This window comes from Neohortaea acidophila (assembly GCF_010093505.1).
Source record: "Neohortaea acidophila strain CBS 113389 unplaced genomic scaffold BDY17scaffold_10, whole genome shotgun sequence".
Taxonomy (NCBI): Eukaryota; Fungi; Ascomycota; class Dothideomycetes; order Mycosphaerellales; family Teratosphaeriaceae; genus Neohortaea; species Neohortaea acidophila.
In genome coordinates, this window is record NW_022985519.1 from 477,300 (window position 1) to 504,003 (window position 26,704).

Consider the following 26,704-nt stretch of genomic DNA (forward strand, 5'->3'; position numbering starts at 1 on the left):
AAGAATGTGAAATTCGCCGGCTAGAGCTCCCGACTCGAATGTTAGGCAGCTTTTGTCGCAAAGCAGAAGCATCCAATCGGCATTCTGAAGGGAAGCAGTATAGTAGTCCAGTCCTGCCGTCCCAGGTCGAATAGCACCACCTCATGCCTTGTCCCCAGTAACCCTCAGCACAAAGTTCACGACGACCGCAGCCAACAGGGCGACGGCCAAGACGGTCGGGCCGTATCGATCGTCGAAACCACCCTGCCCTCGCATTCGTATACTCTTGGCGCGCCAATGGAAGGTGACGAGCGCATACAGCATGGCGGCGAGGGCAACGAGGGTGAACAGGCCGGCGCTGATCTGCCCGACTTTGTCGCCGAAGTTCAGGAGGCCAATGGCGAGGCCGCCGAGGATGACGGTGAAGTTGAGCCAGGAGAGGAAGGTTCGTTCGTTGGCGAAGAAGACTTTCGGCTCGACTCGCGTGGGGAGGGCAATGCGCTTGCCTTGGGTGCTGGAGTTAGCATGTGTGGGCTATGAAGTGTCGGGCAGGACATGGCTCTTACCAGGCGCAGTCTGAAGAAGAGGCTGACTCGACATGGTGCTGGTGAAGTGGAGGCTATGAGCTCGAGGTAAGGGACGAGGGAGGGTCGGATGACGGAGTGATGCTCTCGGCGCAGGATGTTCTCGACGACTTGGTATCCGGTCAGCAGCGGGACTTGCTGATCTCTATAGCAGCGTGCTGTTGTTTCTGCCCGTGAGGAAAAGATTGTGCTCTCGAGCCCGTGGATGAGATGCTTGGGTGCTCGAGCGAGGACAAGCCCCACCACGTGCTCCGTCAATGGACCAATCAGCTGCTTATCGATAAGAGATGCTGTCGTGTGCCGAAGCAACGTCGAGTGCTGCCCGCGTAAACTCATTCTCACAGATACCGCCATCCTCACCAGCCTCAACACACCCTGACCCTCCACATCATGGCCACAAACTCGGTACGAGTCCTTACAAACCCTATCTCCCATAAGATCGAATACTGAACAAGCCCCTCCCTCCATAGCCCGTGCCCAATACTCGCCTGAAACAAATCTGCCAGGACGCCTGCGAGTCCGCCCTCTCCACCGTCACCTTCTACGACCACAGCGAGACGCAAAGATGGAACGACGCCATCATCAACAGCATCCTGAAAGCCCTCATCTCCGAGACCGCCACCGCCTCGCCCGACCAACAAAGTAAATACAAGTTTGCAGTCAACAGCACCATCATCCAGCACCTCTCCGACCCCCCCTCCACCGCGCAGTCCGATGCTGGCAGCGAAGCGACGACCTCCAAGACGGTGGGGAGAAGAGGCATGCACTCCGCGAGTGGCGCATACTGGAATAACGAGAAGGATGGGATGTGGAGTTTCAAGTGGGCGGGAGGTGAGGCAAAGGGGATGGATATCGTGATCAGCGTCATGTGGATTGCAGTCTAGCACACGCTCCCGCCAACGCCCGGGCGCATGTGTCTTCCATTGCGTGTCATCAAGAGATGATGCGCCGCCTGCGACGACCGCTGGCATCATCTTCATACCACCCACAGAGGTGGCATCTACGCTCCAGAGTGAGCAGTACGCCTTGCTTGGCCGCACAAGTTGGGCCGTGACTCAACTGGCACTCGAAGCAGGCTGCGGAAAGACCGCAGGTTGATCATTCTATTCTATCATCTATCATCTAGAGCGTGGCATCCAATGGCTGTCGATGTTGCTTCCCATTCCCTCCGACCTTCCGACCCCCTTCTTTCCTCTTCACTCGACACCACAGCCCAACGTCCTTGTCGGTGACAAATTGCCACATCACCCCGACCCAGCTGTGGTGGCACGGAAGATCGCGGTAGAATTCGTTTGCAACCTCGTTCAATTTCCATAACCTCGTCCATGGTATCGCAGGGAAGTCGTGATGTTCATTATGCAGGCCAACGTTGTAGGTCAGCAGGTTCAATACTCCGTAGTAGGAGTAGGTCTCTGTTGGCACTGAAGTCTTGACAGCCGACGAGGCCGCCAATTGATTGAAGACGTAATGCTCGGCGATGAAATGTCCCGCACATGGATGCAGAGAGCCGGCGAGGAATGAGCTGAGGATGAAGTAGGCGAGGGCCCGGCCACCAAATGCTCGCACAACGGCAAAGTCAAAAGCCAGCTGCGAGGCAATGTTCAGCGCGTGGATCCATGTCAGAGGCAGCTTGTATACCATCATCGGACGGATGGCGTAGAATAGAATCTGAAAGGTGCAGAAGAATGCCTTGCCGGCAACGGAGTCCAGCAGCCAGGCCTCGACGGTGGTAGGCACGTCGGTGTCAAGGCCATCGACTCCAAGAGACTTGTGATGGGTGAGATGATAGGGGCGGAATGAGGCAGAGTAGGGGATGCCGATGGGGAGGTTGGCAATGATGGCGAAGAGTCGGTTGGCCAGCGGGGACTTGAAGGCCAGGTTGTGCGAGATTTCGTGGATGGCGAGGAAGAGGTTTTGGTTGGCAGTTGCGCCGATGATGTAAGCGGTGAGAATGAAGGGCCAGGAGAGGAATGCGGTGTGGCGGAGGAGGTAGGCGCAGAAGATCTGGAGGCCGACGACGGCGAGAACGAGAGGGATGGTCAAGGGCTCGGGGCCGCAAAGTTTCAGGACCTGTGCAAAGTTAGAGGCGAGCGGGCACTTCATTCGCGGTTACTCCATACCTCGGGATGGGCTTTGATGATCTCGAGTCTTCTCGTCTTGTGCGGCTCTTCAGTGTACGCCCAGAAGAAATCGTCCTTGCCCCCTGTCGCCACCTCCGCCCCAGGAGACGCGGAAAGCGTGGTTGTGATCGAGGGAGACATGGTCACGTCCACTCATCTGACGAATGAGGTGGTTCTGCGTGACGTCGAGGGTAATTGCAAATACAATTGTGGAAGATGGATGCAAGGTCGTGTAGGGTGAGGTTGGGGGATATTTCTCAGTCGAGACCGGCGGCCCACTTTATTGGACCCTGGCGCGTCGGCCGCTCCCACCTCCGCGGCTGCATACGCATGCCACCTCCACCTGCTGCCGACTTCCCTTTGATCACACCTTTACAGCGGCCGTGCCGTCATGGTACATGCTGTCCCTTGAATACACATGTCTTCCAAGAAATTCTACTACCGCCGCCAAGTGGCAGAGTCGGACGCGAAGTCCTGCTGGATATGCTTCCGCCCTTCCTCCACGGTCCTGATTACCGCGGACAAGGACGACTGGTTCCACGTGTGCGCGAGCCATCTGAAAGACCGCAAGTTCGCCACGGCCCAAGATGAAGAGGATCTCGCGGAGAAGAAGCGCAAGGAGGAGTTGGACAAGGAGATCGAGGTCGTGAAGAAGGAGTATGCGGAACGGATGCGCAAGAAGATGGAGAAGCGCAAGAAGAAGAAGGGCGAGGATGAGAAGGAGGACAAGAAGGATGCGAAGAAGGAAGAGAAGAAGGAGGATGAGCAGGAGGAGAAAGAAAAGGAGGACAAGCTCAAGGAACTGGAGAAGAAGAAGGAAGAAGATACGAGTGCAGCTCACGCGCCGAAGATCTTCGAACTACACAAGGACTTCCAACTCATGCGCGCGCAAAAGAGGCGCGAGGCCGAGCAGAAGAGGCGCAATGCCGAAATCACGCGCAAAAACCTCGACACGCTGAAGAGTGCTGGCGCGTTTCCGTCTGTCCCGACGGGGAACCCTTGACATGAATCATCCGGCCTCATCCCTTCCAATAAGCTCACAGACCAAACGTTTCCCCAGTGGATTCCCTCCGCCTCTGGATGATGAGATATGCTTCGCCGCCCTGGCATTTGGGCGCCTGTCTGGTCTCGTTCCCTCCCAACAGCCCCACGGATTATACATCCCATTCGCGGTTGGTGAGAGCTCCGCCAGGGCCAGAACAACCGGACCACCAACCTGATCGCAGATGGCCGCCTGCCTGGTACTGGCTCCTCAGATGAAGCCATGGGCTACTTCCTGAATCCCTCCACGACTCAGGCCTCCCCTTTTGGATACTGAGAGATGCCTCATCGTTGGTCAGTCTTTCTGACTTTGCCCGCAGCAGCACAGACTGTTGTTGTACCAACCCAAAGATACAGCCAGAAGACACTCTATCTGTACATATTGCATGTGCGACCTGTACCACAATCTCTCGCGGTCTTCTTCCTAGGTTGCTTCACTTCAGTCATGACCGGCACGACTTGTGTTGGACTAGCAGTATATTCGCTAGACTCAACATCTTCGAGATCATGTTCGATCCCGTTTGATTGGGATGACGAGCGGGACCGCCCGGTGACTAGATGTCGCCCTGAAATTTGAGCTGTGTTTGTGACAACGACACCCTGCAGCGAGACTAGATGTCACGCACTTCACAATTACTGGTCCTACGCCGGTATATGACTTCATACGCTTAACCCTTTCGTCCGCATTCCATTGCCACTACAGGATGTTTGCAGTCAAGGAACCCTATATATCAGTCTGTCATCGCATCTGGACTCCTCTAAATCACTTTCCAAAGCCACCATCGGCGTTGGCGCCGCCGTCGGCGTCAGAACCCTCTTGATCCTTCAGCCGGTGTGAACTCCACGCGAGAGGACCTCGACAAAGCTTTGCACACGCTACAGACGTCATTAGATGTAAGACGGCCAGGATCTCTCGCCCTTTCGGCACACCTCGTTGACCGACACATATACGAAGGAACACGGAGCCTCCGTCCTGCGCGGCCGCGCCGATACGACTAATGAGGGCCGGCATGCAGGATTCGTAGGTGAGCGGCTAAGGTCTCACCCACATGGGCAAGGATCCACGGCGTTGGCCGACCAGGCCTGCATTTGCGAGCATAAATTTTCACGGCCGATGCGCGACCTGGACCTCGAGCTCATGCACTTGGCGAGCGATGTGCAAACTTACCACGCCCTGGGGATCTCGGCATCAGCTGATCTCATTCCCCGTCCTGGGCGCCTTACGGTCCTGGGCTGGTGGCCTCTCGAGGGTGCATTGCACAAGGTGGGAATGGAGGAGGAAAGGGGAGAAGCATCGTGCCTGGGCCGAGCAGCGAGCTGTAACCCGCGAATTCGCTCAGATAGAGTAATGCTGCGATTGTTATGTAGTCGCAGTCGGGAAGGCTACCCGCCCATACGAGTGACTCGCTTGCCCTGGTCTCCTCCACATCCCTAGACCGGGAACGATGATCCTGCTCGCTCCTTGAAGTGCTCCCCGCACCTCGCAGGCTTGTGAGATGCAGCATCCAGGCAAGCAGAGCTTCTTCGGCAACCCGCATCTACATGTAAGCCCTCCCCATGGAATGATACAGACAGACTCCTGCAAATGCGATGCATGGGTGACAATGTACGTTGCCTCAGAACGCGCCAAATCGCTCGGTATGCAGTCGTGAATTTCGTAATGTCGGCCCTCACCCGCTGCTCTTCATCGTTAGGGCTGATTGACCAGCGCTGTCGTAGCATCGTGCCCTAAAATCACCCCCGCCGCACCCATTGCCCCAATTGTTTCCCTAGGCGGCCGCCGGACAAATCTCTTCGCGAGCTTCAGTGGTGATGCGACTGACCAAGTGTCGCAGAGGCTGCTGGTGGTCCCGGCCCCGAAAGAAGATCGGGAGCTGCCACCACGAGGGCAGGAGGAGGATTTCCAGCAGGGGTAGAAGTGACACTGGTAGCTCTCCGTTTATCCGGCATCGGCTCATCCATCATGCACGCACTTTCCAAAATATTCGTCCATTTCCCTCCTGTGCCGCGATGGCTATGCTTCAGATGCTGGCGGAAGTGATCTGCTCGGAAAAACTTTTTCGACTGGTTGCACTCGCCGAACTTGTGAACGTGGTTGAGATGCTCGGCACGAATGTCCCAGCGCGGTGGATTGGAGAATTCCTGCCCACAATATCCGCAAGCGTCGGTGTTGTCGGTGGGGGAGGACGTGTGAAACGCGGCCTCTGGGCCGGACAGCGCAGCACAAGACCACGAGTGTAGGCGCAAGTGGAGGGAGTTCTGATGGCGCTCCGCCTCATTCTTGTTCTTGAACCGTTTGCTGCAGTACGTACACGTGTATTGTTTCTCGTTCTCGTGGAGCCTGCGGGAAATTAGGAGCTGCGATATACGCGGTACACGGAGACCAAGATGACTTCGACTCACCTCAATTCATCTTCGGTCTTGAACTTCTTGGGCTTCTTAGGACAACAGTCACACATATATGTGCCGAGCGTCTGGGACAAGCCGTCGCCCGGAGAGTGTGATAGGCTTTCAGCCGATGATGGAAGCGCGGTGTCGGGCGTGGTGTCTGAATGCGTTCGGTGATGCTGCGTGGCCGGATGAGTGTCGACCAGCAGCAAAGGCGGTGAAAACCGGCCGGCTGAGGCGTAACTAGTCGCGCTGCTTGCGCCACTTGCCATACCCAGCGAGGAGCCCAAAGAACCATGGCGTGGCCCGACCGAGGAAGCGGAGGAGCAGGAGGAATTGTTTGGATGGAGTCTTGATCTTGGACAGGGTTTAGGCGAGGGAGGTTGCGGCGGGATCCGGGATACATCGTGAACACCCGACCCTCCACCGAGCAAAAGTCGGTCCTCGCTGTCCCGGGGAGGAGAAGAAGCTCGACGTTTCGTGCCAGCTTTCGGAGATCCTGGACTGTATTCCTGAAGGTGCAGAACGCTTGCGTGAACGGCCTCGGCACCATGTGGGACATTGTTAGTGACCATGAAGTGATCGTAGCTGCTCCCAGCGAGACTTCCAGGGCGAGACTCGTGTAATCGGCTGCGGTCCGCGAGGCCGTACTCTGTCCATGCAATCGTGGCCCTCGGAGAAGCGCCTCCTGAGGAGGTACGCCTGTGGGTTGCATTCGAGTCGACCGACAGGTGCCGTCTTTCTGGCATGGACGCAGACCACACCGAGCTTTTGCGTCGCTCTGCACTGTTTGGCTCCCAAGCTCCACTCTCTGGAGCCCCGGTTGGTGTGTAGGATAGGGATTGACGCTTCGGTGTGCTTGGCCCACCAATGCGATTGACGAGAAGTTTGTCGTACGAGTGCGAGGAAAGCTCCATCTCTCTACGCCTCAAGTCCCTCTCTCCGACCAGTCTGTGGTGTAAACGGTGGTTAGTATTTGCATGCCACATCGCGCGTGCGGAGATACGCCTGGAGGCAGGCGAGAGAGCGGTGTCGAGGAAGACGTACTCAGTATTGCCAGGCAGAGAGCCTCGGTCGTGGCTCCGCGAGGCATCATGCTGGTCCATGGCAACATCTGCGGTGGGGATTGAGGTGCAATATGGGTCACGAAGATGGCGGATAGAGGTGAGGTCAAGCTCGGGGCATAGACGAAGACGAGGGCCTAGCAGACTCGAGCCCGGTCTGACGATGGCAGGGCGGCCAAAGTCATTGGCGTTAGGATCGTTGCCCCATTGCCAGCCGGGATCACGGCCGGCAGAGATTTCGGGCAGATGGGATGGCGGTGGCAAAGGCGGAGGCGGAGGCGGCGACGCCGATTCGCGCGCCTGCGGGATTGGCATGAGCGCGGCGGAAGGCGGGAGAGAGCCAAGATGAGGCGAAGGGGTGGTCGTGTGCCTTCCCGAATAGTCACGACGCCCCGTGCTTGAGGGCATGGTAGAAAGAGGGCGGAGGCAGCATCAGGGACGCGGGCACGCTCCACTGCTCCACCCGTATCTCGATCGATGGACCAATTTGCCACGAGGGCGGTGGCGAGGGAGGGGGCGACGAGCGTCGCAACGTGGACTGATCGCTGCCAGGAAAAAGGCCGAGTCGGCAAAGAGATATGCAAGAAGTGTCGAGAGGCGACACGGGCGGGTGATGGAGCAGAGAGCTGGGCAGCAATGGAGGGAAGACGGACGGGTGGGACGGGGGGGGATGGACGAGTGGGATCAGGCTGGCGGCCAGCTCTTCGCCGGATACGGCAAAGCACGCGGGTGGCGCTCAGCCCTACATGGGGCGAGGGACGGGTAAGATGGTGGCGTGGCCGCAGCCGTGCGGGGCGTAGCGCGTCTGATGGATGCTGCTTCTTTGCGCTGCTGCTGCTGATGAGCTGACGATGGGCTGAGCTGAAATGCACCCGACCCGGATTAGAAGCCCACACGATCGGCTGTTTTTGCTGCTGCTTGGCTCGTGTCAGATGGTGGGTGTGCATGAGCGTGTTGGATGGGGAGAACACACGCCGCGTGCACCAGTGGTGCCTATGGCTTATCGTCGAGGGTATACGAGGCGGGAGAGGCGAAGGGCGATTGCGCATGCGTGAGCCCACGCGAATGCGAGTGTCGTAACGTACGTCGGGCGGCAGGGGAGGACAAACACAAGAGGGATGGGGTGAGGCAGAGGGCAGAGGGGGAGAATAAGTAGAACAGGCACGAGTCCTACGCACGGCAGACTCGTGGCAAACCATGGCCATCCGCGTGCTAAATTTGAGGGACCTTTGGGCGTTGATAGGCGGCGGGTTGGCCTGGACTCGGGGTGCGATGGAGGCGAGACAGGAGTGCGTGCCAAGCCGGGCGACTCCATCCGCCCATGTCGCTCTGCTGCTGAGAACTCAATCCTGACATCCGGGGTGGAGGGAAGTAGGGCACAGCAGGTGGCCTTCGTCACGGGCCCGAGGTAAAGCCAATGGTCCAGCATCGCCTTGCTGAACAAGCCTTGTGCCCTACCCAGACGTCTGTGGGCCGGGGCCCGCGTGGCTAATAGGTCAGAATGAGTAAAACGCCCGGCATGGCAAGACTTTGTGTTTATTATTACACCGTCGAGCTCGTGCTAGCGCCGGGGAGGGAGGTAAGGCAGCCAGGTTGCTGGGCTAGTCGGCTGCTGCTCCCCTCTACAACAGCTTGGTCGATGGCCAGTCTCCCAGTCCACTGATCGTCGGGCGCTCAATATCGCCTTATCCACCGCCCGCGACCGCCTGTGACCTCTTCCCCACTGCGCACTTGTCGATCCGCTCTTGTCCAGTGGGGGAGGCGAAGGGTGCCGACCGCATGATGTCACGGCATCTGTAATCGTGCAGCGTCCAGATCTACCCCTGGCAATTCGCCATGTGCTTACGAAGAAATGGCGTCTGCACACAATACATGCCCGAACAGGCAGTATGAGGGTGCCATTCCATCTCTCGACAGCGACCAGACGGCTTCAATCCACCAATTAGCCCCTACCGCGACAAACGCCGGCGAACAGCAGGCGCCGATTGTACGGCGCTTGCCGCGCATCCCCATCCCTCTCCTCGATCCCTGCGTTCGATATGATCGCGTCTTGCGCATCATTGGACATCACATCCTCCCCCACCGGGAAATTTCGCGGCAATCGCCTTACAAGGCCATCGTTGCTGTCGAGTGGACAGCCTTGGCCCCATCTCCTCTCCGCCTCCCACACGACCAGTTCGCACACCCTCTCCTTCGGGAGCCCCGGCTGACCGCAACATCTGGACGTGGTGTCCACCATGTTGGGACGCAGTGGATATGTAATCATGTATCATTGCCCGTCGTGGGGTATCTAATCATGCTGCAGATGCAGCAGTCGGCGATCTGGGTTCTTGAGCATTGGGCTCCACTGGCGCCCCGTAGATACTTTCCATGATCAACCGGGAGTACTCTCCTACCGTGATGCCGGGCTGTATTGTCAAGCCGTTCGCTTTGTACTCGCGCATGGGCTCATCGTCTGCTCCGCTCCGCAGGGGTTGAAGGACGGTTTCCGGTGCGGCTTTGGCAAAGTACGCCATCGAAAGCCTTTCCCGGTCATGTGGGACGGTGGCAAATGAGACGCGGTGCCTCGTCGCCTTCAAGCGGCGACCAGACCAGAAGGCGAGGGCGTCGCCAAGATTGACCAGAATGTGGCCCGGTAAGCATGGTGCTGGTACCCACGCCCCGGACGGCGACTCCACCTCCAAGCCTGCACATGTCTGGAACAGCAGTGTGACCGAGCCGGAATCGGAGTGAGAAGACATTCGAGTCGTTGTGTCCAACGGGGCTTGCGTCCGGGCTGGGTAGCAGATCACTAGATTGTCAAGAACCACTTAGCTCATGCCGGCAAGGACCTGTGGGTGAGATGATTCATGGCGTACTCCGCAACACGTTACCGTTGCCGATGTCCTCGGAGTGGGCTTTGGCGAAGAAGTCGCGGTCGGGCAGGTCCATTGCAATGGCGAAGCACACCAGCAGCTTCATGATTAGCTGGTGGCACTTTTGTTTGAAATCGTCGATTTGTGCAGTGTAAGTGTGCCAGAAGGGCGGCAAGGCAGGCAGATTGTGCGCCAAAAACCCTGCTTTTCCCGCAAACCACATGCTGGCCTTGTCGTCTTTGTATCTATCTGACAAAGCTCGGCTATACCCTATCGAGTCCGTATTGACGGGCCACGGGGACTTAGCGGCTTCGCTCTCGTCGAGGAAAAACTGACGAGCAAGGCTGAACATGTCTCCGACATCTTGCTGCGGGATGGGATGGTTCTTGAGTAGAAGGAAGCCCCAGGTTTGACTCGCGCGAGCGATGTGGTTGGCGATGTCCAATTGGCATTGGGGATCGTCCAAGTGCTCAATGTCCACAATAGGGAACTCCATTCCTGCTGTGATCCGAGAGAATACCGCGGGGAGGAAGGATGAATCGATGTCAGCGTCGAAGGGATGAACATGAAGTGAAGTTCGCAGTTCTTATGTGTACAGCGGTGAGTATGAGAGCTACGCAGGCCGTCCACCCGCTTCGGCCGGTCACCACACTCGTAGACCCGACCAACGACATCGACCACCACCCGGGGACCACTAACAAGTGCGCCGCTCCATGTATTTATGTATCGCGGTCGTTCGCCCCTTCACACGTAAGTATGGTTTGATCATCTTCTACATTCTCTCTTCACATGCCATCTGAACCACGCGCTCGTCATAAGGCGCACTGAAAACTCGTGACCGCTCCTTCAACCTTGTCATTCATCCACAATGTCAAACCTCAAGGTTCTGATCGTTGGCGCCTCCATCGCCGGTCCAACTGCAGCCTACTGGTTTGCCAGGGCGGGAGCGCAGGTGACCATCATCGAACGCTTCCCACAGCTACGGACAGCTGGCCAAGGCATTGACATCCGCTCGGTAGGCATCACGGTCATGCGCAAGATGCCCGGCATGGAAGCCGCCGTCAGGGCAAGATGTATGCACATGGATGGCATCAGCTTCGTCCGAGGCGATGGCAAGGCCTTCGCAACGATGACTGCTTCCAAGGATTCCAAGAGTCAGACCCTCGTGTCGGAATTCGAGATTCTGCGCGGCGACCTGGCTCAGGTACTTTTCGACTTGACGAAAAACGACGACAGGATCAAGTATGTCTTTGGCGAGCAAGTTGCTTCGATGGCACAAACGGGGAATGGACCGATCGCAGTGCGCTTCGCCAACAATAAATTGCCCACTGCGGACTACGATCTTGTTGTCGCCTGTGACGGAGCAACCTCGCGAACTCGGGCCATGGGGCTGGAATGCGGCGTCAGGGATCACATCAAGTCCACCAACAGCTGGGCAGCATACTTCACCATCGAGGAGGACCTACTGAAGGGCAGCAAGCTATCTCAATTGTACAGCGCGCCTGGCGGACGCTTCCTTGCCCTCGGGCCCGATCCCAACGGTGCGACTCGAGCTGGGCTCATGGGTATTGGTACCAGCCAGGTCGATGCCACGCAAGCATTCCGGGAAGCTCAAAGACAAGGCCCGGAAGCGCTCAAAAATTACATGGCCCGGTATTTTGCAGGCTCGGGCTGGCGCAGCGAGGAAATCATCGCCGCCATGATGGAGGCAGAAGACTTCTACGCCTCCGAGATTGTGCAGGTCAAAGCGCCGAGCCTGTCCAAGGGTCGCTTCGTCATGGTCGGCGATGCAGGCTACAGCCCTTGCAACTTCAGCGGCGCGGGCACCAGTCTGGCACTGGCCGGAGGATATCTGCTAGCTGGCGAGATTTTCAGACACAGGGGCGATATCCCCGCCGGCTTGCAAGCGTACGAGGAGCGAATGGCGCCGATGATCAAAGATTTCCAGCAACTGGCCCCCGGCGTTCCGGCCATCATCGCTCCGCAGACTGCATGGGGTATTCAGCTGCGAGACATGTTTTTGATTGTCTTTGCCTGGATCACGGCCTTGGGCAAGCACTTCGCGTGGGTTGGTGGACTGTTTGCGAGCTCTTTGGGGGAGGATAAGTATGGAATACCGGAATACGACTGGCCAAATGGGGGGTAGGATGTTGCGGAATTCGTGGCCCATCCCAGCTCGATCATGTAGGCGACAGAGGAAGGGGCAATACTCTGTTAACGTCTGCGGGCGGCTTCAGCAATAAGAGAGATCAGGCGGCAGCTCCACGCGGCGAATCAAACGAAATGCGGAAGGACGGCGACAAGAAGGCCGGGCGAGTGCCGCGTGCCAAGTGTGCATTGAACAAAACAATCGACAAGAACCCCTCTCTAAGATAATAGTCAACATGGTATGGACATCATGGACCGCGCGCAGTGATGTCATGTCTAGATATCAGCTTCCGCTTCTTCATCTTCATCGTCGTCATCTTCATCCATGATGGATTCCGCGGTTCCCACGCCGGTGGTGTGGTCGCCCGGAGTCCGGTCGGCGGCCTCCTTCTCGCTCATGGCTAGCTCGAGGCTCTTGCCGTCGTTCTTGTCTGTGATGAGGCCTTTGAGCCACTTGTTCTCCATCTCGAGCTGCTGCACCTTGCCCTCCAATTGCTGCACCTTGTCGGTCATTTCCTTGGCCTGCTTTTCCAGAGCCTGCTCGCGCTGCTTCTTCTTGACGCGGAAGCGCGCGCTGGCGGCGGTGTTGCGGCGACGCTTGTCCTCCTCGGCGGCGAGGCGCGACTGGTCCTCCAAATCCTGCGGGGAAGAGATGTAATCCTGCGGGGACGGGACGGTGGCGGCTACGCTCGCTTTGCGCTTGTCGCTAGCAGAAGGCGGGCTGCTGTAGGGCAGGCGGTGGGCAGAAGGGGGAGGGTATGGGCCGTGGAGAGCGTTGTGGCCCGAGGAGGAGGTGACAGGGGTGGGGTAGGGTTGGTATTCGCCGTATTGGTAGGGAGCAGCGCCTGGGGACAGGTCAGTGGGACTGCTCACGGATGCGATTGCGACGGCAAGACGCCGTCGCATAAGCGGGCGGGCGCATGGGAGACTCACCATTTGCAGGACTACGAGAGTGGGCAGAGGCGGGGTAGGGTTGTGGTGGGTGGTGACCATCAACCGGCGCGCCTCCGGGGTGGAAGGAGTCGAAGTCGAAGAATTCGGCATTGGTGAGGAAGTCGAGGTCGCCTTCGCCGAGGTTGATCTCGCTGGCGAGCTGCTCGTGGGTGGAGGGGACGGTGTTGAGGTTGGCGAGGTATTGAGAGACGTTGGGGGCACGGCGCCCCGCGTAGCCAGAGGCCATGACTGGCAATGTGAAGAGGGGTGTCGCGGTCGAGTGTCGGGGGAGGTACTGATGCCGGTGTGGTGGGAGAGGTGATCGCACGCGACGGGGAAGGATCCGGCGGGGGTAGGTGTGTGGCCCTTTGTTTCCCCTGGCCCGTGGAAGGACGTTGTCGCACAACGCAAGAGAGTGTCGCGGCGGGAGAGGAGGGGAAGAGGTGAGGGTGAGGGTGAGGGTGAAGATGGAGGTGGATATAGAAAGGGTGTGGACGATGGATGCTGGTGCCACTCGCACTCGCCTGGTTGTGGAATGGACGGTGCGCGCAGCGGGTAGGGGAGCGTCGGAGCGCTGCTCGTTCCCTGCAAGCGAGAATTCTGCCGCTGGGCAGCACGCTAGCGACGCCACGGCGCGCTCAACACGGCAAGCACCGTCAGTCGCTTCCGCGGTCGATTTCTAATCCCACCAATCTCCGCCCCGCCTGGCCCACGCCTCTCCACTCCCCATCCTCGCTCCATCCCGAGGCTTTCATTTGCCAAGCGACTCTCCTTCCTGGCCCCGATCCTCCCTCGTTATCGTCTCCATCCCCGACTGCCAATCCTTCCCCTATGGTGGGTGGTTTCTGTAGTGGCCGGCATCCAACATATGCCAAGTAGCCCGTCTGGCCGTCTAGCATGCAAACATCGGCCATCCTTTGCGCCGCGTCGAACGCCTTGTGCATGCTTACATGCATGTGATTGCGATCCTACATACTGTACATCCCTCGTCTTCACATGCTTGCATGCATCGGCTTGGCCTACTACCGGTGGGGAGGCGTCAGACCTTCAGCTGCAAACCGGTTGTGACGCTATACAGTAGATACACCTTGACACCGTCTGTAATTGAGTTTGCTCATCGGGGCCCGCCCACTCGTATTACATCGTCGTGCAGCAATAGGTAGCGACGGGACGGCACCCTTTCTTTTCTTTTCCGCTTATATGCCACACGACGCGAACCAAGGATGTGTCCAAGTGATCGCCGCGAAAACCGCACCTGCCGCTTTGAGAAGATCGAGGTCCTCACCAACAACCCCATTTCCCCACCGCCTCTCCCGTGTCATCTCACCTCATGATGACACTGGACTGCAGAGTTTCCGCGCCTCCACCTCGGAAGTTGCGTGCTCTCACCGCCATCTTCTCCTGAGGCCATTTATTTGCTCACTGTATTCAGCTGTTTCCTATAGCGCCGAGCTTCCCTTTTTTCCTGCCTTTGCAGTATTCGCTAGGAGCATTTTGCCGCCCCACATGGGCTGGTTTGGGGGTCCAACCGCCGGAACCACAGTTGCGCATTTATCCAACGAACGATGCATGGGACACGTCTGTTTGTGCGTGAACGACAGGACATACAGTACATCGTCGAAGGGGACATCAGAAGCTCTCCCAGACGATCGCGGCTACTTTCTACCTCCTCCCGCCACCATATCCGCCGTATCCGCCGCCATACCCACCACCATAACCTCCCTGATAGCCTCCTCCCTGCCCGTAGCCGTAGCCGTTCCTGTCCTCGCGGCCCCCATATCGGTTGTCGTGTCCTCGACCTCGTCCACCCTGTCCATAGCCATGCCCTTGCTGCTGCGGTGCGTAGCCACGAGGTGCATTATACCCTTGCTGCGAACCCGAGTACCCGTTCTGTCGCCCGCCGTGCTGCCCGTACCCATTTTGTTGCCCATGCATTGGTGGTGGTCCTGCTGGAACTGGCGGCATGGCACGAACACCCGGCGGAGGCTGAGGGAAGCCAGGGGGAGGCCCGGCATTGTAACCATTGTAACCACCACCGCCGTTCCCCTGGCTGCGCGCAGCATAGTTGATTTGCCTCCCATCACTCCGGCCGCCGTGCTGACTGAGCCGCACGCCACCATGGCTCCGCCCCGTCTTACCGGCTCGCTCCATCGTGGTCTGAATGTCGTCGGGATCGAGCACGGGTGATGGGAACTTGACCCCAGCCAATAGCATACTCTTGTGTCTCTCTTGTAGGTGAGGCATTTCGTATGTCACGCTTGCGCTCAAGTCTTGGTCCAGCGAGGTGAACGTGTCTTGTGCGCCGCCCTCGAGCGGAAAGAGGAGCTGCGACCCTGGCAGATAGTCCAGATCCTTGCCCACCTTGCCCGCCAGCCCTTGAGATTTCCAGCCGTCCAGTTTGAACGTCTTGGAGCTGATGGGCTTCTTGCTGTAGAAACTCCGGATGACATCATTGTAGAGGTCATGATTGGTGCTCATTACCAGGATCTCGTCGCCAAATTCATTGCGCCTGCGCTCCTCCGCAGTGAGGAGCGGGTACTTGACACTCATGGCCGCGAGCAATTTCTTTTCGTCGATGAACGGGAGCAGCGCGATGCCTTGCCACGCCATCTTCTTGCCATTAAGATCGACGACGAAATCCTCGGGATAGAACTCCTTGATGGGCGAGTCTTCCTCCGTCATCAAGGGGTGGAAGACGGCAGGGAGAACGTGACAGGATGCCGCCGGCATCACACCCATCAACTGTTCGTACGGGTGGAATGGAGTGCCCTTCTCAAAGTCCACCACCATCTTGTCGATCTCGTGGAAGTCGGCGGCGAACGGCGCGTAGTGATACGGGAAGTACCATGTCCAGGACGGACAGCCCTGCAGGTAGTATAACAGGACCCAGCACAAACCTTCCACGTAGTCTCTTGCCACCTTCCTGCGGAATTCAATGTCCGTGGGCGCGACGTGGAACTTCTGCTCGTAGTATCGGTCTTGGTATCCTTCTTCCCAGAGCATGACGGTGTCCTCTGGCAAGCCATTGTCCTCTTGCGAGTTTCCACCCAGAGCGCCAGATGTTCCTGAATTATCTTTGATGGGTGTGGTACGGCCTGGAGTCGACGGATCAGAGTTCGCAGCATCGTCGTTGGCTTCGTCAATCATCTCCCTGCTGCGCTTGCCCAGCACTGGAGCCTGCGCACTGCTGCCGTTCGTCGGTGCGCCATTGGCATTGGCGAACAGTGCATCGACCTCGGCCTTTTGGCTATTCGCAGGTTTCTTGCCCTGCATGAGCTTCTCCCTCAACACCGCCGCAGCGGAGCGGTTGTCTGCATTGGCTTGCGCCGCCGATCTCCCCCCCACAACGTCTGCATGCGTCAATGCCGCAGTGTAGCGCGGGTCATTCTTCGTCTGCGCATCTCCGGGGGCAAATAGCGGCAGCGCGTTCATGTCCGGCGCGGCTTCACCTCTGATGATACCTCCGCGCGCCCCGCGTCGGATGACCGTCTCGTCAAAGCCAGTCGGCGCTCCGTCGCTGAATCGCATCCGCTTCCCGCCTTGTCGCCTCTGCAGCTGCTCCGCTCGGCGTTTGTCTTGCTCCGCCCTCTTCACTTCCGTCGCCCGTCTACGCTTGAAAATCGCATCCTCTTGCTTTGCCAATCCCTCCAAGATGATTTGTACGCGCTGGAGGTCCACAATCCCATCCTTGGTGACGTATCCTCCCATCACGGAGAGATTGTCGCGCCAAATGGCGATCAAAGTGTCGATCCCATCCTCCCTGATGTCGAGAGAGGGCAGGTGCGGCAGGAAGTCGTTCCCCACAAAGAAGCACATAAAGACCCAATCGTCTAGCGCGCGCTCCAGGTCGAATTGGAACGGCTGACCCGTGACGTACATTTCCACGGCCAGATACTCTCGCAGCGTGCGCACGTCCAGCCAAATGTAGGGTTTGGGTGCCTTCTCTACAAGCTCTTGTCCAGGCTTCGGTTTGGCGGCACCAATACACTCGTCGGCTCGGTGTCCAGGCTGCCCGCATTTACGACAATGACCGGGCTTTGTGTCGTTGGCAAAGACATCCTCGCGCAGTACGCGGAAATGCGGCTCATGGGTTGCAATGCCAAGCATGATCAGATCGGCGTCCAAGCCCACGAAAACATGTCTGGGCAGTGTTAGCAGAGCTCGACCGTCCTGTGTGGCTCGGATTCGGAAAGAGTGGAAGAGCAATGGAACGCAGAAGCCGCAAGGAAAGGAGGATGGAATGACTTACCGGGTATTCGGATCGTGCGCGCTCGAACTACGCTGGGAACGGATGAAGTTCATGATCTTGTGCTCACCTTCCCCAGGTACCGAAGCATCAGAGATGATGATCTTCAGATTCTTCCATGCGGGGTCGGTTGTGGCCTTGTACTTGACCCAGTACTTCAAACTCTGAGCAAGGAGGTCCATGAAGGGAGTGCCGGGGGTGATCGAGTTCGAGTCCCATGTCTTCTTCGGTGCCTCCCCATCACCATCCTCTTGACTTTGGCCATTCTGACGGAGGAGTGCGTGAAATTCTTCGACCTGCTTGTCTTTCTCGGCGGCCTCTTGAGCGGTGCGGAAGCGTCGGCTCCGTTGCTGGTTCATCTTTGCTCTAGGTGCGACACCATCGACAGCGATGTACAGTAGCTTGCGAGGACGCGCCATCGTCACCACGCGGTCAGTGACCTCGAAGATGGCAATCATCATCTCTTCTTCGTTGGCGGGTGCTGGGCGGTCTTCGGGGTGAGAGCAGGGATGGACAATGCCGTTCATGTCGAGGTAGAGGTTGTCGAACTCCTCGCCGTTGGGATTCGGACGCGACATGTCGACATGGAGTTTGGTTTTGGTGCCATCACCGTTGTCAATCTCTTGCGCCTGCTCTTCTATGACAGGACTGATGATCTTGGGGTACTTTTTGCTGAGCCAGCGGAAAAGCGCTGGAACACCCATGTTGGCGGCGAAGATGCAGAGTTCAAATCTTTGGTGTAAATGAGGTCAAACGCAACACAAGGGCGAGGTGAGGTGAGGTTTGAGCGGTCAGACGAGCGAGGGCGAGGGGTTGGGCGAGGCGAATAGTAGGGAGTGAGGGCGTTGCTGTTGCGGCCAGGTTGGTGAACTAGAGATTAACGATTCTCCACACTCTTTGAGGTGCACAACCGTGATAAGACTCTGCAAGGATGCGAGTCACCGAGCAGATGTAACTTGACGCGCTGCTGGCTGGACGGAGTGAGTGCGGCACGAGAGAAAACCCGTCACTCCGTCTCTCATCACTCGAAGATTTGGATGTCTCGGGTACTTCCGCCTCCGCTTGGAGCTAGGCTGCTTTTGGACAAGGCTTGGTGTCCTGTCCCAGGTCTTTTTTATAGACCAACATTTCTTAGGCAGTCGGGGGCTTCATTGCAACCTCACACACGTTGCGTCTTCCAATTCTCGTGCTCTCGGACGCCAACCTCACACAAAGCCTTGAATTTTGGCGCATCCAGTCCACCCGTCTCCGCGACATGAGATAACCCGAGCCCCGCCTGCGGGCACCCCAAGCAGGACGATGCTCAAATCACCCCCTCTGCAGACGGCGACAGCCACCATTGACACTCTTTGCGGACGTTTACAATCCGCAGCTCTCCTTGAAGATCGAAGAGCCGCGATCCTCGGCCTACGAAGCTTCGCCAAGCAGTATCCCGCCTCGGTCGCGTCTGGCTCCCTGCGCGAATTGATCACCACTCTGCGCCGAGATGGCCTGGGTCAGCAGTCCGGGAAGGACGAGGGCGGGCGGAGGAGGGAGGATGGGAGCGGGGACGTGGATACCATCCGTCTCGTCTTGGAGACGCTGCTCATGCTGTTCAACCCCGACTCCGGAAGCCCAGAAGCGGGTGATGAGATTGCCTTTTTCATGGCCGATGAGTTCTCCATGGTAAGTTCCCTCACATGCCACTCGATTGTGAGGAGAGTCTAGAGCTAAGCTAATTCCACAGCGTCAAGACAATATCACCTTACTCCTGAGCCTTCTCGACCCTGCGAGTCCGTATGCCGACTACTACTCCCGACTCTACACCCTCCAAATCCTCTCCGCCATATGCGCCGCTCGACCCGATCGCTTGCAAGAGTGCATTCTCTCCGCACCCCTCGGCATATCAAGATTAGTGGGCATGCTAGACGATGTTCGGGATGCTGTGAGGAATGCCGCGCTACTCTTATTGGTAGACTTGACAAGCGGTGCCAATGAAGAACTTCGAAAGATCGTGGCGTTTGAGGAGGTCTTTGCGAAAATCTTTGCGTTGATCAGGATGGAAGGAGGGTTGGCCGAAGCCGGCATCACTGCACAAGACTGCCTGAGTCTGCTCGCAAACTTGATTACCGGCTCGGGCAGCAACCAGACAATGTTCCGGGAATCAGGATGCGTGTCCCAGCTGGCGGAATTGCTTGCGCAGGTGTTTCCGGCTTCGATTTCAGAGCCGGCCTACACCACTCAAAGTCGCGAAAAATCTGCGTTTGGACTACTTCAAGTTTTGCGCTTCTTTTTCGCTGCTGGAGAACCGAGTACGCCGCAAAACCAAGTGGCTTTCTTCCGCACGGGCATTGCGCAGACCCTGATTGATATCGGCTTCTCGTCCGACCTCCCTGTTCGCATCCGAATGGCATCGCTGCGATGCGCAGCTGAACTCATTGCCAACAATCCGACGTTGCAAGAGAATTTCGCCGGGTTGACCGTTGCCAGTGCGGATGAAAGCGAATCATCTGCTTCGCCAGCGCCGCAAGTCAACGGAACGCGCTCCGCCGGGCCGTCAGAACGAGGGGGCAAAAAGCCAAGTGCAGAGCGGCAAAGAACATACATTATCGAGGCACTCCTAGAGTTGACTCTCAGTAGCCCGCAGCCTGGCTTCGGATTACGATCGACAGCTTGCGCACTGGTACAGGCATATCTCGCAGGCCATGATCGAATCAAAGCTCACTTCCTCCACCGGGCCATATCCGGACATGCTCAAAATGAGTCGGCCGCGAATGCATTGAACGCACTGACCAGTGTTGGTGACGATGCAGTCAGTGCTTTGTTCGCGTCGTGGATCGTTCAAGATCTCACGTTGGACGATTTCAACGCCAAGGCTGCGCTTGAAAGCGTCAAAGAAGGCAACAAAAGTGAAGGCGAAGACGTCCTGTCCTTCATCCAGACTCTGGGGTCCGAGCTTGAGAGTGCTCTCCTTCATTCCACGGATGATGTCGCTGTCGCAGCGTATGCCAGCTTACTCACCACATATCTCTGGAACTTTGCCAGCGGGATCGACAACTTCCTAACCGAATGCTCTAGCCTCGTACAAGCTCTTACGCAGCTGGCGAAGGCAGCACAATCCAGTGCAATCAGGAGAGGGCTAGCTGCAGCCTTGCTGGGCACGATCTACGAGTTTAGCACCAAGGACAGCCCGATACCGCGGCGGCAGATAGCCCCACTATTAACGCAGAATCTCTCACGAAGCAAGTATCTAGATGCCCTTGCTGCGCTTCGAAGCACTCCTGCAATCCGGGACTTCGAGCTGCGGGAGGCAGACGAGGAAGACGTGGTATTCTGCGAATCGTTTGTCAACCTTTTCACCGTCGAGTACTCGAGGCTGCGCAAAGCCATCGACAAAGATCCTGGCATGGAAGTCCTGCCCCCATCGGCTGCCGAAGCGGGTGTCGATAGGGACGTCCTGGATGACCTGCGACAGCAGTTACAGACGGGTAAAGATGCTTTGACGCAGGCACAGGATGCGGGCAGGGCTGCGACCCAGAAGCATGAACAAGAACGAATGGCCTTGGGGAAAGAGCTGCAGTCTGTGAGAGCGGAAGTTGAACGGCTTCAGCGTATCAATCAGTCTATGCAACAGGGCCATGAATCGGAACTCGAGAAATTGAATGCGAATCATCAGCGACAACAACAAGAGCTGCTGACGAAGCATCAGCGCTCGTTAGATGCCGCAACGCAGGCTACGACTGTTCAGGTCCAGAACTCCATTCGCGAGCGAGATGCCTCATATGCGGAGAAGATACAAGAGTATGAGCGGCGATTGGTCGAGCTGGGCAACACCTACCGAGCAGAGCAGAGTGGGCATAATAATACCCGACAGCAGCTCGAGCGGATGACGGCAAATCACGACGCGGTTGCTGCTAGGGAACAGAGCTTGAAAGATCAGTTTGCGGACCTGAATCAGCGGCACTCTCGCCTGAGTCGGGAGCATGAGCAGCTCGGAAACTCTTCATCGCAGTCCACGGGTGAGCTCGAACGCATCAAAGGCGAGTTGGAGCAAGTGCGCAGCCGCGCAGAGCGCCTTGATGCTCAACTGAAAGATCTTCAAGAAGAGCTCAAGAGCCGAGATCAAGAGCTTGCGGTCGAACGAGCGGGCTTCTCCGAGCTTGAACGGGAGCTGGAGGCTGCTAAGAAGGGCGCAAGCAGCTCTACTCTGCCGAACGACAGCGGGGAGAAGGTGGCCGAGCTGCAGCAGGAGTTGCGAGAGGCGAGGGAGAGCGAGAAGAGCGCCAAGGAGGAGCTGGATAGCATGTTGCTGGTCATGGGCGATATCGAGGCCAAGAGGGACGCGTATAGAGAGCAGGTCAAGGCTCTGGGCGGAGCGGTCAGTGAAGATGATGCGGACGAGGAGGAAGAGGACGATGAGGAGGAGGAGGGCGAGGACGTTGACTAGCTGTATGCAAGCGCCGAATATCTTATGGCGCCTGAAGTGCTTGATCCCAGCGCAATTACTGACTACGACGGCTGGCTAGTACTTCCGGGCTCTGTCATAGCCTGGGCTACGAGACACTGAGAACGTCCAGGCCAGCCCGCAGGAGCGAATGCGATCTCAGCCTTCAATCTCTACTGAGCTCGGCCATCAGCGCCTTCCCCGGACCGCCTACTATTCCTTTCACACACTGTCTCCGTTAGCAACACCGTTATCGGACCTCCGCGCGATGAGATGCGGCCGAGTGGTCTCCAGACTATAAAACTGTCAAGGAGTGTATTGCCCTCAATACCTTAGCCAGGCTTGCCGCCTCTCGGAGGGAAAGAATGGTGAGAGGGTGTGCTGGCCATTTCCCTGCCTGCTAACGAAATGGAGTGTAGAGGAGAACCTGTTGACGGCCGCTGATGTTTGCGCGCCATGTTGAGGAGAGATTCGAGGAGATCCTCCAGCATCCATGTTTCCCAGTCGACTCTGCGAGCTTTCCTGGACATTCTCGGTGCCTCGTAGCTGGGGTATGATAGAGCTGGTCAGAATGAGGTGGCCGTCGTGGTTATTAGATGCGCTGAGATCGAGCACTTTGGACGCCGCCCGTCCATCTGAAAATCGTGCTTTGCCTTCGACATCTTGGCCAGGTTTGCCGCTTCTCGAAGGGGGAAAGTGGTGTGAGGGGTGTGCTGGTCATTTTTCCGTGCCTGCTAACGAAATACAGTGTAGAGGAGAGTGTGCCGACGGCCAGTGATATCTGCTTCCCACGTTGAGGTGATAACAGAGGAGATCTTACATAGAGAATGCTTCAATGTTTCATGCTCTGCTGCTATGCTACGCTATCTTTGCCTTTGAGTCGATGAGTCCTGCCAAATCATGCCGGACGGATGCCTCTGTCGAGCTGTCGCTATGGTGAGGTGTGAGTTGTGCGCGCACGTATCATCCGGTTACTCGAAGTCATATTTTTTATTCATGAGTTCCCATTCCTCCTTCCTCAGAGCTTCCAACTCATCCATCATCATCTTTTGCTCTTCCGTCATCTTGGCGTACTGCTCTTTTTTCCTGGCGGCTTCCTCCTTCTTCTTGGCGTCCTCCACCTCCTTTTTGGCGGCCTCCTCCGCCTTCTGTTTGGCGTCTTTCTCTGCTTTCCAGGCATTGAAATCATCCATGCGGCTGTCGCGGTATTGACGCAGCTCGGCGGTGTCTTTTTCAAGGGCGTTGAGCTCGCTAACGAGCGCCATCCCGCGGGTGAGAGTACTGGCGAAACTCGCAGCGATCTCGCCACGTTGACGTTCTGCCTTTTTGAGGATTTCGGTCAATGTTCCCTCTGGTGTTTGAGGGGCTGCGGGCTCCGTTTGCTTTGGGACTTGAGCGGGTGGAGATGACGTTTCCATGCTGTCGGCGGTCGTCACGTTCTCGTCGGTGTATCGCTGTTTGGGGTTTGCTTGTAATACGTTGAGCATGGGATTGGCGGCAAGCCACAGGGCCTCTTCGCGTGCCGAGTTGACGTTTGTGTTGTTGTGTTGGCTGGGGTGGGAGAAGTCTTGGGGTTTGGGGTTTTCCGACGATTTTCCGTTGGCGGACGTGCGTGCAGGGTGGTAGCTGCCCTCACTGCGAATGATCCTCTGTTCACCGTTGCTCTCTTTATCGTCGCTGAGGTCCAAGCTGGCGTCCCCGGGACTTCCGTCAATGTCACCTTTCGCGTTGTCGTAGTCTCCAGGCTGAAAAGAATGATGGATTTCGAGTTGTCAACGTTGCGTGGAGAGGGTGGACGAGTGAAGGAAGTGAGCAAGCATCAGTGAAGCCGTGAGGTAGTGAACGATTCGGAAAAGTGGGTCTTGCACGTGCTCATTCACGTGCCGCTCCTCAGTGAGGCGAATTGCAAGTACCAAGATCTATTCTGCCTTCACAGAAGTTCAGCCTTCATTCGGCACGCAAAACTCGCGGAACTCCCGCCACGCCGTCTCGAGATCATCATTCACGATAATCTTGTCGTGCGCACCGGGCTGCTTGGCGTATTCAATCTCATGCTTCGCTTGCTTCAGCCGCTCCTGGATTGCTTCCTCCTTGTCTGTGCCTCGTCCTCGTAACCGCTGTTCCAGAATCTCCACGGACGGGGGTTGAAGAAAGACGAATCGAGGGTTGAGATCTGTCTTCTTGACCGATTTCACGCCCTGGATGCCAATGTCACCGTTAGCCCACGATCTCAACTTGCGTTGGACACGACCGGGTATGAGATACGCACCTCCATCTCGATGTCCAACACGCAGATCCGTCCCTCCTCCGCCACATCCTTCACCGTCTGCACGCTGGTGCCGTAGAGGTTGCTTCCGAATTGGGCGTGTTCAATGAATCCCCCCTCGTGCACAAGTTTCAAGAACTTCTCTTTCGTGGTGAAGTTGTATTCGCGCCCATCCTGCTCTCCCTGTCGCGGCGCGCGCGTCGTGTGCGAGACCGAAAGGCCGAACTTGCCGGGATAGGCGTCGAAGAGTCGTTTCAACAGAGTGGACTTCCCACTGCCGGACGGGCCTGAGACCACGATCGGTTGGCTCGTTGCCGCTGCTTCCCTTTCGTTAGCTGGATGTCGGCGACGCGGAAGAACGAACAGTACCTGTCGGAGCCATGAGGAAGCGGACGAAGCGTAGAGGCGCGATTTGACGAGGGAAGCGGTGCATTCAAGGCATGGTGGCACTTTCTCGGCGTCTTTATTCTGTGCAATGATTGGGTTCGTTATTTAAACTCCAATTGACTTTCGTTCCCCAGAGCTTGGCAGCGCCTGAACTCCTGCCCCTCCCTCACCTCACCTCATCAGCTTCAAAGAACCTGCCTTGCCTGCCTGCCCCATTTCACCACCGCAAAACCTGTGGAGGATAGGCCTTGATATGTGCCGCCTCTCTCGGTACCCATGCAGGTGCGACCGAAGAAGCCCGACTACCTTGACGCTCCCAACACCCTCTCGAGACCAAGTTTCGCCGTAGGTTCGGGCACTGGCATTGGCCTGGACAGCACCTTGCCCTGGGCTACCACCTCCCATTCTTCATTCGGCTTTGCGCGCTTTTGCACAAGTTGTGACAAGCCCCACACGATCTCTTGCTCGCCTGGACCAGGGTGCAGCTCTTCCACCCGATCGCGATTCACCCCCGCACCACTCTTAGGCCACGTTATCATGTAGTAGTCTGGCGCCGCTCGCAGCAGGCCCTTTAGCACGAGAGCCCGAGAGAAGATGGCGGTGAGATGCTCTGCTCGCTTCTTCCTGCCCACGTCCGAGTCCCCCTTCGCCTTGCTCGCTCCGAGATACTCCAATTGCGTGTTCATGATCGCCAGGTATCTGTTGGCCAGGCCTACCGCACGTGGACGGATGGTGCGCTGGTGAAACACCGGATCCTGCACTTGGTTGGTCGCAGCTTGCCATATCACAGTATGGAGGTGGAGATGGAACGCTAAGAGGAGAGGTCAGGAACGGCCGGTGATCTCGGCGACAACCAGACTTACCAGTCATATGCAGCACACGATCGACTTGCGGCCTTGCCTCCGACAGCGAGCTCATTAGCTCTGCCGGTCCGTCCCACGGTAGGGGCTCGAGGAACACCATGAGATGCACGGCTGTCGCAGTGCAGGCATCTACCAGCCTACGAGACCCCATGACTCCAGCGGTGAGGAGGCTGCTGGCGCGCTCAAGCCATTCCTTCCCGAACATCTTCTTGTATAACTCCTCGAGCTCTGGGTGCGGCTTGGTGACCAACTCAGCCCGGCCGTCAGCGTCAATCCCTAGCCCTTCAAACAGCTCGCAAGTAAAGGATTGAATGTTCATCCAGATCGTGCTCAGCTCTTGGCGAATGGTCTGTTCACTGAGTTTGACCAGTCCACGGCTCGCGTCGGACTCTGCTGCTTGCCCGGGGCCCGCGGAACTCTTCCTTGACGCATCATTCGGCGCATCTTGCAATTCTGACGTTGCCAGCCGTTTCTTTGGGGCTTGATTGACAATCACATTCGAGGACGAGGCAGGAGCTGGAGAGCGCAAGTCGACGTAGGTCCCTCTCCTGGTTACCGTCGTTGCGCCGTACTCCGCATCCTCTTCATCCATCCACTTTCGCTTCTGGCCTTCAGGGACAGTCAGATCAGCGGGAGTGAGTGGGGACCAGGTGGGCTGCGGTAGGTCCTTACCGTCATCGCCACCAGATTCAAATGCCGACGTCGAGGCTGTGGACCTCTTTTTGGGAGCGTCGATCTGCGCGGTCCCTTGGATATCATTTGCTTGGTCAAGTGCACCGGCGCTAAGCTCATCCTCGCTATCCTGGATGGGCGACGCTTCATCCATTGTGTACTTTTCCCGGGCTGTTGCGCGCAACACCTTCGTGCCTTTCATGAAGAGGTCATGAAGAGACACGCCCTGAAGTCCGTCACGGGAGACAGTGTGGTAGAGGCGTGATCGGTAGGCATTGATGGCGAGTCGTTCATCCCTTGTTCCTCCGCGTGGGCGATATTCAAAGGTGTGTTGGCGGATCAGTCGCCCAAGCATCAAATCTTGCGTTGCCGTGGTGTTGTATTCTCCGCGGTGCTGGTCAATGTGACGCAAAGCGATTCGAATCGTTCTCTGAGAGTCGCTTTCCGATGCCGCCATTTTCGATTGGATAGCAGATGACCTGATTGCGGCGTGTGCGCACAGAATGTGATTGTCGAAGGGGAGGGGGCGTGGATGAGGCTGGAACTGGAGGGGAAAAGCGATGCCAAAGGTGAGGTCAGAAGGCAGGCCAAGGTTGAGGCCAAGGGCGAGGGTACAAGTGAAGGACGACGCAGGGTGAGAGACTGAGTGGTAAGTGAGTGTTGAGTGAGTGTCAAAAGTGACGGAAGTGAGTGAGAGGCAGGTGACGGCGCAGCCAGTGTCTCGGAGATGTTTGG

General features: G+C 57.4%; 13 protein-coding genes across 13 annotated transcripts; 4 read left to right on the top strand and 9 right to left on the bottom strand.

The window, feature by feature from the left end:
- Nucleotides 1–141: 141 nt before the first annotated feature.
- On the bottom strand, nucleotides 142–579 carry BDY17DRAFT_256380 (putative vacuolar transporter chaperon Vtc1; the record flags this gene model as incomplete). Its single annotated transcript, XM_033731596.1, has 2 exons — nucleotides 142–485; nucleotides 546–579. The coding sequence occupies 2 exons, from the start codon at nucleotides 577–579 to the stop codon at nucleotides 142–144; spliced, it is 378 nt and encodes a 125-aa protein (XP_033586613.1).
- Nucleotides 580–906: 327 nt separating this feature from the next.
- On the top strand, nucleotides 907–1,658 carry BDY17DRAFT_303128 (putative dynein light chain protein). The gene is made up of 2 exons (XM_033734522.1): nucleotides 907–968; nucleotides 1,034–1,658. Exons 1-2 carry the CDS (start codon nucleotides 954–956, stop codon nucleotides 1,445–1,447), a joined length of 429 nt encoding a protein of 142 aa, XP_033586614.1. The 5' UTR covers nucleotides 907–953; the 3' UTR covers nucleotides 1,448–1,658.
- BDY17DRAFT_303130 (fatty acid desaturase-domain-containing protein) lies at nucleotides 1,659–2,905 on the bottom strand. The gene is made up of 2 exons (XM_033734523.1): nucleotides 2,684–2,905; nucleotides 1,659–2,633 (listed from the first exon to the last, which is right to left on the bottom strand). Exons 1-2 carry the CDS (start codon nucleotides 2,822–2,824, stop codon nucleotides 1,686–1,688), a joined length of 1,089 nt encoding a protein of 362 aa, XP_033586615.1. The 5' UTR covers nucleotides 2,825–2,905; the 3' UTR covers nucleotides 1,659–1,685.
- Nucleotides 2,906–3,101: 196 nt separating this feature from the next.
- Nucleotides 3,102–3,686, top strand: BDY17DRAFT_312942 (VPS4-associated protein 1; the record flags this gene model as incomplete). The annotated part of the gene is made up of 1 exon (XM_033735674.1): nucleotides 3,102–3,686. One exon carries the CDS (start codon nucleotides 3,102–3,104, stop codon nucleotides 3,684–3,686), a length of 585 nt encoding a protein of 194 aa, XP_033586616.1.
- A 1,973-nt stretch (nucleotides 3,687–5,659) lies between these two features.
- BDY17DRAFT_231479 (uncharacterized protein) lies at nucleotides 5,660–6,207 on the bottom strand (the record flags this gene model as incomplete). The annotated part of the gene is made up of 2 exons (XM_033730222.1): nucleotides 5,660–6,065; nucleotides 6,128–6,207. Coding segments are annotated over 2 exons (486 nt in total), but the record flags the coding sequence as incomplete, so codon positions are not given.
- A 3,263-nt stretch (nucleotides 6,208–9,470) lies between these two features.
- Nucleotides 9,471–10,527, bottom strand: BDY17DRAFT_327034 (uncharacterized protein; the record flags this gene model as incomplete). Its single annotated transcript, XM_033737605.1, has 2 exons — nucleotides 9,471–9,967; nucleotides 10,035–10,527. 2 exons carry the CDS (start codon nucleotides 10,525–10,527, stop codon nucleotides 9,471–9,473), a joined length of 990 nt encoding a protein of 329 aa, XP_033586618.1.
- A 372-nt stretch (nucleotides 10,528–10,899) lies between these two features.
- Nucleotides 10,900–12,177, top strand: BDY17DRAFT_256201 (oxidoreductase; the record flags this gene model as incomplete). The annotated part of the gene is made up of 1 exon (XM_033731588.1): nucleotides 10,900–12,177. The coding sequence occupies one exon, from the start codon at nucleotides 10,900–10,902 to the stop codon at nucleotides 12,175–12,177; it is 1,278 nt and encodes a 425-aa protein (XP_033586619.1).
- Nucleotides 12,178–12,455: 278 nt separating this feature from the next.
- On the bottom strand, nucleotides 12,456–13,359 carry BDY17DRAFT_312945 (uncharacterized protein; the record flags this gene model as incomplete). Its single annotated transcript, XM_033735675.1, has 2 exons — nucleotides 12,456–13,024; nucleotides 13,113–13,359. 2 exons carry the CDS (start codon nucleotides 13,357–13,359, stop codon nucleotides 12,456–12,458), a joined length of 816 nt encoding a protein of 271 aa, XP_033586620.1.
- A 1,415-nt stretch (nucleotides 13,360–14,774) lies between these two features.
- Nucleotides 14,775–18,062, bottom strand: BDY17DRAFT_312946 (XRN 5'-3' exonuclease N-terminus-domain-containing protein; the record flags this gene model as incomplete). Its single annotated transcript, XM_033735676.1, has 2 exons — nucleotides 14,775–17,253; nucleotides 17,362–18,062. The coding sequence occupies 2 exons, from the start codon at nucleotides 18,060–18,062 to the stop codon at nucleotides 14,775–14,777; spliced, it is 3,180 nt and encodes a 1,059-aa protein (XP_033586621.1).
- Nucleotides 18,063–18,657: 595 nt separating this feature from the next.
- BDY17DRAFT_312947 (p115 like vesicle tethering protein) lies at nucleotides 18,658–21,784 on the top strand (the record flags this gene model as incomplete). Its single annotated transcript, XM_033735677.1, has 2 exons — nucleotides 18,658–19,023; nucleotides 19,085–21,784. The coding sequence occupies 2 exons, from the start codon at nucleotides 18,658–18,660 to the stop codon at nucleotides 21,782–21,784; spliced, it is 3,066 nt and encodes a 1,021-aa protein (XP_033586622.1).
- An 872-nt stretch (nucleotides 21,785–22,656) lies between these two features.
- Nucleotides 22,657–23,640, bottom strand: BDY17DRAFT_30832 (uncharacterized protein). Its single transcript, XM_033735199.1, has one exon. It carries the CDS (start codon nucleotides 23,266–23,268, stop codon nucleotides 22,753–22,755), a length of 516 nt encoding a protein of 171 aa, XP_033586623.1. The 5' UTR covers nucleotides 23,269–23,640; the 3' UTR covers nucleotides 22,657–22,752.
- Nucleotides 23,641–23,721: 81 nt separating this feature from the next.
- Nucleotides 23,722–24,429, bottom strand: BDY17DRAFT_318614 (P-loop containing nucleoside triphosphate hydrolase protein; the record flags this gene model as incomplete). The annotated part of the gene is made up of 3 exons (XM_033736204.1): nucleotides 23,722–23,979; nucleotides 24,051–24,364; nucleotides 24,417–24,429. 3 exons carry the CDS (start codon nucleotides 24,427–24,429, stop codon nucleotides 23,722–23,724), a joined length of 585 nt encoding a protein of 194 aa, XP_033586624.1.
- Nucleotides 24,430–24,604: 175 nt separating this feature from the next.
- Nucleotides 24,605–26,695, bottom strand: BDY17DRAFT_30914 (uncharacterized protein). The gene is made up of 2 exons (XM_033735291.1): nucleotides 25,298–26,695; nucleotides 24,605–25,245 (listed from the first exon to the last, which is right to left on the bottom strand). The coding sequence occupies exons 1-2, from the start codon at nucleotides 26,424–26,426 to the stop codon at nucleotides 24,737–24,739; spliced, it is 1,638 nt and encodes a 545-aa protein (XP_033586625.1). The 5' UTR covers nucleotides 26,427–26,695; the 3' UTR covers nucleotides 24,605–24,736.
- Nucleotides 26,696–26,704: the final 9 nt, after the last annotated feature.